General features: G+C 42.2%; 1 protein-coding gene across 1 annotated transcript; it reads right to left on the bottom strand.

The window, feature by feature from the left end:
• Nucleotides 1-2,982: 2,982 nt before the first annotated feature.
• LOC141244245 (odorant receptor 131-2-like) lies at nt 2,983-3,930 on the bottom strand. The gene has a single exon (XM_073668998.1). It carries the CDS (start codon nt 3,928-3,930, stop codon nt 2,983-2,985), a length of 948 nt encoding a protein of 315 aa, XP_073525099.1.
• Between the last annotated feature and the right edge of the window lie 7,587 nt (nt 3,931-11,517).

Below are 11,517 nucleotides of genomic sequence, written 5' to 3'. Positions count from 1 at the left end.
GCAATTTCCTTCTTTTTTATTTTTATTTTTTTTTAAATTTTCAGAATCATTTCTGGTTACAATTTATGGTCCTATAGTCCTCTTATGTGCCTTTTGGTCTACAATTACATCTGGGCGTGGACTACTTCTGACCTTTGTGACTTACATAGTAGTAAAAAGGCTTGGGCTAAAGGTAGAGTTTTTTTTTGCAGGGCAACTGGTTAAATTTGGGCAGCACGGTGGCTCAGTGGTTAGCACTACAACTTTGCAGCACTGGGGACCTGGGTTCAAATCCCACCAAGGACAACATCTGCAAGGATTTTGTATGTTCTCCCTGTGTTTGTGTGGGTTTCCTCCCACACTCCAAGGACATACTGATAGGGAATGTAGATTGTGAGCCCCAATGGGGACAGTGCTGATGTATGTAAAGTGCTGTGGAGTTAATAGCGCTATATAAGTGAGTAAAATAAATAAATTTAGCCAATCTTGCACTACATCATAAATTTACATCGCCCTCTAATCATAATGAGATGACAGTGACTCTGCTGACCCCTCCCTATAACAATAATGAAAGAATTCTGCTCATCATGTCCCTCTCTATACAGCAAATATCACAAGTAAGCTCCTTTTTGTAGGGCAATTGGTTGAATTTAGCCAATCTTGCACTATGTCATATATTTATATCACCCTCTTATCATAATGAGATGACAATGACTCTGCTGACCCGTTCCCCTAATTATAATGAAAGGACTCTGCTTATTACATCACAGTCTATTCAGCAAAACTCACAAGTAAGCTACTATTTGTAGGGCAATTGGTTACATTTAACCAATGTTACACTATGTCATAATTAAATTTACATCATCTTGTTATCATAATGAGATGAGAATGACTCTACATACCCCTCCCTCTAGTGATAATGAAAGGACTCTGCATAACATGTCCCTGTCTATACAGCAAAGCTCAAAAGTAAGCTACTGAGAACAGGAAGAATTACCCCAGGTATGTAAGAAACTCAAATTGGAATAAATTGTGGTGGTCAAATCTCTGGACTTGGCCAAAATTTAGACATAGGGCACCTCCAAAATTCTAGTTATACAGTGGTTCACTCCTAAAGTAATGCATTACATGATGTACCATTCAGGAGAGCTGGGTAAAATCCCATGTGGAACATGTATTGGTAGCTGTCCTGGTAGTCACACAACCATCCCAAAAACCAAAGAAATGGAGGTTCAGAATTTTTGAAAACTTTATCGAAGACGACAACTCAATAGTGGATAGTTTTTGACAACACACCGAGAAAGCAGCCTCTTCCTAGCCCTAAATAACTTATATGCTTCAAACATGCCTTGATCACACCCATCCTCAAAAAAAGTCCCTTGACCCATCCTCTCTGACTAGCTATTGCCCCATATCACTTCTCCCCTATGCCTCAAAACTACTAGAACAACATGTCCACCTTGAGCTGTCCTCCCACCTCTCCTCCTGCTTCCTCTTTGACAGCTTACAATCTGGCTTCTGACCGCATCACTCTACTGAAACTGCCCTGACTAAAGTTACCAACGACCTACTAACTGCCAAATCCAAGCGACACTATTCTGTCCTCCTCCTTCTGGACCTGTCATCTGCCTTTGACACATTGGACCATTCCCTCTTACTACAAACTCTCTCATCTCTTGGCATCAGGGACTTGGTCCTATCCGGGAACTCCTCATACTTAACAGACAGGACCTTTAGTGTTTCTCACACACCACCTCCTCACCTCTCCCCCTATCTGTCGGTGTCCCCCAGGGTTCAGTCCTAGAACCTCTGCTTTTTTCAATCTACACCCTCGGCCTGGAACAGCTCATAGAGTCTCACGGCTTTCAGTGTCATCTTTATGCTGACAACACACAGATTTACCTCTCTGGACCTGATATCAGCTCCTTACTAACTAGAATCCCACAATATCTGTTCGCTATCTCATCTTTCTTCTCTGCTAGATTTCTAAAATTGAACATGGATAAAACTAGATTCATCATCTTTCCGCCATCTCACTCAACCCACCCACCCCAGCTGACCTATCCATCAAAATCAATGGCTGTCCACTTTCAGCAGTCCAACAACCTCGCTGCCTCGGGGTAACCCTGGACTCTGATCTCTCCTTCAAACCACACATCCAAGCCCTTTCCATTTCCTGTCGACTCCAACTCCCAGATCCGCACATTCCTTAACCACGAATCTGCAAAAACACTAGTGCACGCCCTCATCATCTCCCGCCTTGACTACTGCAACCTCCTGCTCTGTGGCCTCCCCTCTAACACTCTCACACCCCTCCAATCTATCCTAAACTCTGCTGCCCGACTAATCCACCTGTCCCCCTGCTATTCCCCCGCCTCTCCTCTCTGTCAATCTCTTCACTGGCTCCCCATTACCCAGAGACTCCAGTTCAAAACCCTAACCATGGCATACAAAGCCATCCACAACCTGTCTCCTCCATACATCTGTGACCTAGTCTCCCGATATCTACCTACACGCAACCTACGATCCTCACAAGATCTCCATCTCTACTCCCCTCTTATCTCCTCTTCCCACAATTGTATGCAAGATTTCTCCCATGCTTCCCCCCTACTCTGGAACTCTCTACTCCAACATATCAGACTCTCGCCTACCTTGGAAACCTTCAAAAGGAACCTGAAGACCCACCTCTTCCGACAAGCCTACAACCTGCAGTAACCACCGCTCCACCATACCGCTGCACGACCAGCTCTACCCTCACCTACTGCATCCTCACCCTTGTAGACTGTGAGCACTCACGGGCAGGGTTCTCTCTCCTTCTGTGCCAGTTTGCCATTGCGTTTTTGTTCAAGATTTCTGTAATTGTTTTTTGCTATGTATACCCCTTTTTCAGATGTAAAGCGCCATGGAATAAATGGCACTATAATAATAATAATAATAATAATAATAATATAAGAGAACAATAGAAGAATTTTGCAGTGCTTCAAACCGGGGAAAAAAAAATCTCTAACTGAAATATTTTCTTAAAGCCTTTTTCACATGTTTTCTCAGTTCTTCATCCCGGATTCCATAGATGACAGGGCTGAGGAACCTCGGGGCGCAAGTGAGGATAAAAAATGTTGTTATTGGCAAATATTCAATCTTTTTGGGCAAATATGTTTGCGTGAGATTGGTTAATAAAGAAGACATATACAAAAGTAACTGGAATGCGTGTAGCATGATGGTGTTCCCGGCTTTGGAAGCCAAAGTTGATTGAGAACTTACTTTGCGGGCAACCAACATGATCTTGACATAGGTAAATATCAGGACGATTCCCACTGAGCCAAAGCATAGGATGAAGTTGAGGGTCCTTATGACATTTTGAATGGGATTTACCATTAGGGTTTCATGCTTGCAGATGATATAGCGATATAGATTTGTAACCGAGGTGAACATAATGGCTAGCTCAGTACCATGGAGGACTACGAGTAACAGCCATATTAAGGAAAAAGCCATATTAGCTCTTTTCGTAGTGCATAGCTCAGTGTGGCGAAGCGGGTAACAAATGGCTATGTAACGTTCCAGAGCCATGACGACTAGGTTGTATGGTGTTACACTGAATACACTCGTTGTGAAGCCATACAAGATAATACAGAGAGGTACAGGGACGTACAGCAGATACAACCCCGCCATCAGTAAGTAGAAGGCGAGGAAGACATAGAATGCATCGTTCACCAGCATGTAGATAAACAGGAGGTATCGGGCATTCTCCTGGAGCTGAGGGTTCGTGAAGAAGACAATAAGCATCATGACAATCAAGTAGATGAAGAAGCAGAGGCCAACGACGGTCAATAAGACGAATGACCATCGTATGATCTCGGATGTCTTGCTGAGGGTGACGGGCACTTGGGTGGTGTTGACTTGAATGGTGGATGATGGGTTCATAGCTGGAGCAGGGATGTTATTTCTCCTCATGCTGGTGCAAGAGGAAGAAAAGAAGTAGAGATTAGAAAGTAATTTATTGATCCATTTTATTAGTGCACCATTTTATCCCTATGAGCTAAGACCACCTCTTAAGGGTTTACTGAAGACCTACCATAAGACATGATTCTAATCTGGGGTTTCTTCTTTAAAATAAACAATCACAATATAAACTGGATCAAACAATACAATTTTACGCAACACAACTTGGCAGTTATAATACAATGGAATCTGCCGAAAATTCATTCCAGACATATTTATTTAGCTCTAATTGTTATGGTCTTTACTAAGGGGGCGAAGTTCAAAGGATCCTCGGGGCGTGTCTTTAGGCTGCTTTGTGTGCCACACCACCTTCATAAAGACCCTAAAAATTTGCACCAAATAAAAAAAGGCCTATATCTCTGGAACCGTATGGAAGATTTTAAAACAATGGAAAACTAAAGGGAGAAATTGGAATAAAATAAAATCAGAAACTGGACCCTTTTGACCTGGTGACCTGTCACTTTCTCAAAAAAAATTTGTGAAATACTTTCTAAAAATCCCCGAGCTCCCCTTATTCTGCTGCTTTTTTCCCATTTTGCGCTGCGTCACTCCATTTCAGAGATATTAAAATGTATTGCTTTTGGAGATCAGAAGGTGGAAACTCTGTTTTGAAGTTCAACTGGGCATTTCTTCAAAGTCTTTTCCTCGGGCGTGTGCATTCACTGCTCTTTCCCTGTTGTTGCCAATCACAGCTCGGCAGCTGATCTAGTGGTCTAGCAGGCTCAGATACTGCTGAGCTGTGCTGCAGTCTGAAGAAACACAACCCCCAAAACCAGTGTCTCAACTGACAGAAGAGTTGTTGTGAAGACACAGCATTTTCTGTGGGCATAATATTACTCAGCAAACAGTAAAACAGTGTGGCAATACTTTATTGAACCACCAAACGGAAAATAAACACATAGAACAGTCCCAGCAAATACCCAAGATGGTGCAAAATTACTCAGTCTCACCCTTCCACTGGCTCGCAGGGAATAGAACAGCTGTGACTTTGGGACTTCCCGGGCCAACTACCTCAACCAGTGGCCCCCCGCTTTTGATGGACCCCCACAAAGAGGAGGTAGCGTCAAGCTAAGGAAGTTGACAGTCCATTGAGGTACAAGAGCAGGAGACCTGGGGGTCCCACCCTGGCCTCTCCGAACAACTCCATGGGTTCCAGATGACCTCATTGTCTGAACCTGGCTTTTTCCGAGTGTCTCCATGGGTTCCAGGTGAACAGATGGTCTCAACCTGGCAACCCCAAAACACATATCCATGGGGCCAGGTGAACTCATTGTCCCAACCTGGTTTACTCAAATGTATCCATGGGTTCTCTGATGGTCAATGGAGCAGATCTGCATCCTTCCAGTCAGGGCCGTGTACCCTTAGGCTGTAATCCTATAGAATCCAAATCTGTGTCTCTCTGGATGGAGCCATGCTACCAAACTGCTGTCCTGAATAGTCTCTCTGATTCTCTCATTCTAGCATGATAGAAATGCCTGTTAATATGCACATCTGTGGCTAAGGTCATTATTCACAGGTCAGGGGGAAAGGTGCAGAGCTCAAGTCTCATTGCTTGAACGTTTAATCAATTTGCATAACTTATACTCCTCTGCTCTCGGAGTAAACAAGCCACAGGGTCCACACAATGGATAATCAGCATATTTAGCAAACATTCATTGTTCACAGACCAAGGAGAAGTCAACATTCAGGGTTATACAAATACTAGTCTGTCCTTCTTGACCCACCAAAGAAACACACACAATCTAAAGTCAATACAAACACAATAGTGTATTTCTCTTGGCCTAACAAATCTAGATGTCTGGCTAATTAAGATTAGAAGCTGTGTTGTCACAGTTGTATTGTAAACACACATACCAGAGTTGCTAGAGAAGGGCTGTGACAGGTGAAGAAATAAATCTTCTCAGCTGACTGTGAACAGAGGACTCAGGCTGGAGAAAAAATCCTTTGTACTCATCAGTTGCGGACAAGATTTATTTTTTCTCCTGTCACAGCCTTTCTCCGGCAATTCCTATATGTGGGTTTAAGATACAGCTCCTCTGTCAGTTGAGATACCAATCTTGGGAGCAGTGTTTCTTCAGACTGTAGCATATCTTAACACATGACTGGCATGGGCTGCCAATTAAAATACTAAATGGGGACCATTTTATCACATTCTTGAAGAAGTCCTTTAATAAGTTTATGACCAGGTCATTTCTCCCTGTAACTGACCAGACAGATTTTAGTTTTTTTTTCATACATGTTGTTTAAAGAGCTTTAAACTTTTTTCTTACTTGGATATTTAAATAATATTTGCACCTTCATGATTTGTGGTGACTAATTTTTATATTATTTTCATATCTTCTTTTTGCTGGTATCGGGCGGAGAAGAAAGTAAATATGTGACTAAGTCACGAACACTGCCCACTTGCTGTGCACATGACTTGGATGTAACTGTAAAGGGGGACTCCACTTTCCACACTCACTCATCCACCGACCTATTGCAATAGACTGACTATGATCTAAGTCGCCCCTGAGCCAGTTTACACATCCACACCACACATCGTTTTATGAGGCCAGTGGGACACATGCATGAAGTGACTCACTACATACATGCCACCCAGCTCTTCTTAACCTCTGGCATACATAGGGTAACATAACAAAGCTATACTCTCCCTCTTCAGGGTTGTGGGTACGTTTACAGCAGCAAGGAGCTAATGTATTAAATTTAAATTTTAATGTACAAAAAATGTATTGTGCATAAAAAGGTTACAAAAAGACTCACATTAAAAGCAAAACAATATAAAATAAAATGGAAAAATATAGAAACATTTTCTGGATTGGATCTGTGAGATGTTCCGGCAGAGAAAATTGGAAAGAGCTACCATGCATGTGGTTCTCCTTGGGTCTAACCATGAGATTCTGTAGATGAAATATTATAAAGGTTTTACAAGACTGGTAAAGTACAGTGCCTACAAGTAGTATTCAACCCCCTGCAGATTTAGCTGGTTTGATAAGATGCAAATAAGTTAGAGCCTTCAAACTGCAAACGAGAGTAGGTTTTATGAACAGAAGCATAAATCTTACAAACCAAAAAGTTATGTTGCTCAGTTGAATTTTATTAAATTTTAAACATAAAAGTGTGGGTCAATTATTATACAACCCCTATGTTTAATATTTTGTGGAATAACCCTTGTTTGCAATTACAGCTAATAATCGTCTTTTATAAGACCTGATCAGGCCGGCACAGGTCTGTGGAGTTATCTTGGCCCACTCCTCCATGCAGATCTTCTCCAAGTTATCTAGGTTCTTTGGGTGTCTCATGTGGACTTTATTCTTGAGCTCCTTCCACAAGTTTTCAATTGGGTTAAGGTCAGGAGACTGACTAGGCCACTCCAACACCTTGACTTTTTCCCTATTGAACCAGGCCTTGGTTTTCTTGGCTGTGTGCTTTGGGTCGTTGTCTTGTTGGAAGATGAAATTACGACCCATCTTAAGATCCTTGATGGAGGAGCGGAGGTTCTTGGCCAAAATCTCCAGGTAGGCTGTGCTATCCATCTTCCCATGGATGCGGACCAGATGGCCAGGCCCCTTGGCAGAGAAACAGCCCCACAGCATGATGCTGCCACCACCATGCTTGACTGTAGGGATGGTATTCTTGGGGTCGTATGCAGTGCCATCCAGTCTCCAAACGTCACGTGTGTGGTTGGCACCAAAGATCTCGATCTTGGTCTCATCAGACCATAGAACCTTGAACCAGTCTGTCTCAGAGTCCTCCAAGTGATCATGAGCAAACTGTAGACGAGCCTTGACATGACGCTTTGAAAGTAAAGGTACCTTACGGGCTCGTCTGGAACGGAGACCATTGCGGTGGAGTACGTTACTTATGGTATTGACTGAAATCAATGTCCCCACTGCCATGAGATCTTCCCGGAGCTCCTTCCTTGTTGTCCTTGGGTTAGCCTTGACTCTTCGGACAAGCCTGGCCTTGGCACGGGAGGACACTTTCAAAGTCTGGCCTGGCCGTGGAAGGCTAACAGTAGTTCCATAAGCCTTCCACTTATGGATGATGCTCCCAACAGTGGAGACAGGTAGGCCCAACTCCTTGGAAAGGGTTTTGTACCCCTTGCCAGCCTTGTGACCCTCCACGATCTTGTCTCTGATGGCCTTGGAATGCTCCTTTGTCTTTCCCATGTTGACCATGTCTGAGTGCTGTTCACAAGTTTGGGGAGGGTCTTAAATAGTCAGAAAAGGCTGGCAAAAGAGATCTTTAATCCACACATGTGAAGCTCATTATTCTTGGTGCCTGAACTACTTCTTAATACTTTAGGGGGACCAAACAGAATTCTTGTGGTTTGAGGGGTTGAATAATAAATGACACTCTGAATTAACTTTTTACGTTTAAAAAAAAAAAAAAAAAAAATTGCTGCAGTGCATTTCCCACTTCCAGGCTGATCTACAGTACAAATGTCACAATGCCAAGTTAATTCCGCATGTGTCAACCACCTAAATCTGCAGGGGGTTGAATACTACTTGTAGGCACTGTATATGGAGGATGGTTTATTATATGCAAGGACAGCCACAGTTTTGGACATAATTCTACTTCATACAGGAACCTTCTAGGAAAATAATATGTCCGTCATCCTCCTGAACATACTTTAAGCATCTTAGACACATGATCTATGACTATGATCCACAATATCACAGGGTAATATTGCGATTCTATGGGTGGCCAGCTCCGAACGACACAGAAGCCATTTTGGTTCCCTGAGCCCATATATATCCTCGAAAAGTTTCACAATAACATTTTTTCTATTGGAGACATTCTGTCTGCATTATCTTCCCCTGCATGTATTAGCAGGATGACTCCTAGCTAATTACTATTACCTGCTCACAGAAAGTGGGTACAGCTGATGCCCCAAAACAGCCACCAATCCATACTCAATCTATCATGGTCTTTTTTTTCACATATTTTTTTACTACAACAAAACACCACTAAAGAAAAAGTTTAAAATGTCTTCTTCTTTCCATCAAATTAATTTTTTTTCTAGGAAACATATATTTTTTTTTACCAAAGTGGCGCTTAGTAACAGCGATTCAGACTGGCAGGCGCTTTTTTGTTTACTCCTGTTTTCAATCATTCATTCATTTTACATTGTTGTCATTTCAACATTTAAATACTTTTACTAATCTGATTTCCCCTGTAACTGGGTTTGGTATTTTATCCCCAGTTACAGGGGAAATTCAGCCTCCTGATTTCATAGCAATTTCCTAGGACCCAGCAGCTTCTGCTTTGTCCCAACACGTAGTGATCACTTGATCACTAGGACTAGAAGAGGAAGCATAGTCAGTGCTTCCTGATCTGTATACACAGGATTTGTTCAGTGCTGTGTATACAACAATCAAAAAGGCAGAGAAGGTAATAAACCATTTTTGTCTTCTCAATGGGGAGTCTGGCTGTGTCTGGCTCCTCACTCTTGTGGCCACATGATCTCCTGCGGCTGCTATATGCCGTGTTGTTTTAGAACATCACTGCAGAGTAAAATATTGACATCCTGGGCCATCCGGAAGTAGTTAACGTTAATGAATATGCCTTTCTCTGTCTCAAAAAAATCCTCTTAACTTCAAAATACGGAACCCCACACCAAGGTCTAGGTTACTTCACACAGGCCCTCTATTAAGATTTAGATGTCAATTATCTAAGGTTGATACTTTCACACTAATTAAAATCTGTCCACTGTTCTTCTGGACTTCCTGACCTAAGGGTAACCAGATCGTTGCTACAACTAGTAGTGGACGTTGGTGGCCACTGGGTCCATAAGTTTAGTTTATTTTCTGCAGCCCAAGCAAGACTTAAAAGTGTTGTCTAGTGGAAATAAGTTGTTGCCTATTCAGAGGATGGGGGGAAAACTTATAGATTGATGGGTGTCCGACCTTTGGAACCCTCACCGATTGCAATGGGGCGGTCTTATAGGGAAGGAATGGTGTGGAGATCGAGCATGTGGACTGTCACACTTTTCTAATGTGGATAAAAATTTCAAGTTCTGCCGATTGGCGCAAGTCCCAGCTGTTGGCCTCCCACGATCTACAGCTTATTACTCATCTTCACCCCTTTATATCTGCCCAGGATGACAATGTGCCAATACTGTTTCGGCACTAGCTTGCTTAGAACACAAACTAATGACTCTCTTCCACAGGCCTGTGACACTTCTTCATGGCCTTGATCAATGAATTAGGCATTTTTCTCCACTCTTAGACACTCACTCAGATGTATCAGGCTACCTTCCATATGTACCAGTTGAACTTCAAGCCCTCAGCCTACCACCTCTACTTCTTAGCCACCATTTCTTCTCTCACTTTCAGCTCACCGCTCCCTCCCAGGTAAATTCTCTCATAGTCCAGCAGCAGTTCCTCTTGGCACAGCAAAAAGCAAAAAAAAATCCTTACAAATAATTACGCTTTGTCTTTTCCCTTTTTCCTTCTCTAAAGGGTAGCAGTATAAATATTGTGCTTGCTCTAAGGTTGCTTTGGTAGCATCAACAGATTTCTGCGAATAACCTTCCTGCCAGGCGACCTCCGCTAAGAACATATTTAAACCAGTGTACATAAGATGATTTTTAGGATGAAAACAATTTCTGCTGAATTAAGACAAGATGTATATAAAGATCCAAACTGCTTTGCTTAGAGAAGATATTTATGGTGATGCAAACTTTCCTCTTCAGTGAAGATATATCTCGTGCCATATCTAAACCGCCATGATCAGACAAGATACAAAAGCTTCACTACCTCCAAGTCTGGAGATCCAAACTTTTTTCACTAAGACAAGATATTCAGTGCCTTTAAAAAAGTATTCATAAACTTTTCCACATTTTTTCATGCTACATCCAGAAATATATATGTATTTTATTGGGATTTTATGTGATACTAACTCAAAGTCGTAAGTATTTGTGACGTGTAAAGGAAATGATACATGGTTTTCTAAATATTTTTAAAATATAAATCTGAAAATTGTGAGGTGCACTTGCATTCAGCCCCCTGTAGTCTGATACTCCTAAATAAATTCCTGAGTGACTAATTCGCTCCACAAGTCACATAATTAGTAAACTGAGTCCACCTGGGTGTGATTTCTTCTCATTATAACAACTTCTGTTCTGTGAAGGCCTCAGAGATTTATGTCAGAACATTGTGGATCAAACAGCTTTATGAAAACCAAGGAGCCCACCAGACAGGTCAGGGATAAAGTTGTGGAGAAGAGTAAAGCAGGGTTAGGTTATAAATAAATAGCCCAAGCTCTGAACATCTCATGGAGCACTGTTCATTCCATCATCTAAAAATGGAAGGCGTATGGCACAATTGCAAACCTACCAAAACATGGCCGTCCACCTAACATGACATCCCAAACAAGAAGAGCACTAATTACAGACGCAACCAATAGGTCCATGGTCACTCTGGAGGAGCTGCAGACATCCACAGCTCAGGTGGGAGAATCTGTCCAGGATAACTATTAGTCGTATACTTCATAAATCTGGCCTTTATGGCAATGTGGCAAGAAGAATCCATTTTT

This window comes from Phyllobates terribilis, unplaced genomic scaffold (genome assembly GCF_046119375.1).
Source record: "Phyllobates terribilis strain yellow unplaced genomic scaffold, ASM4611937v1 Scaffold_2__4_contigs__length_985480577, whole genome shotgun sequence".
Taxonomy (NCBI): domain Eukaryota; kingdom Metazoa; phylum Chordata; class Amphibia; order Anura; family Dendrobatidae; genus Phyllobates; species Phyllobates terribilis.
The sequence above is the reverse complement of the archived record's forward strand: the minus strand, read 5'-3'. Positions and strand labels throughout refer to the sequence as shown.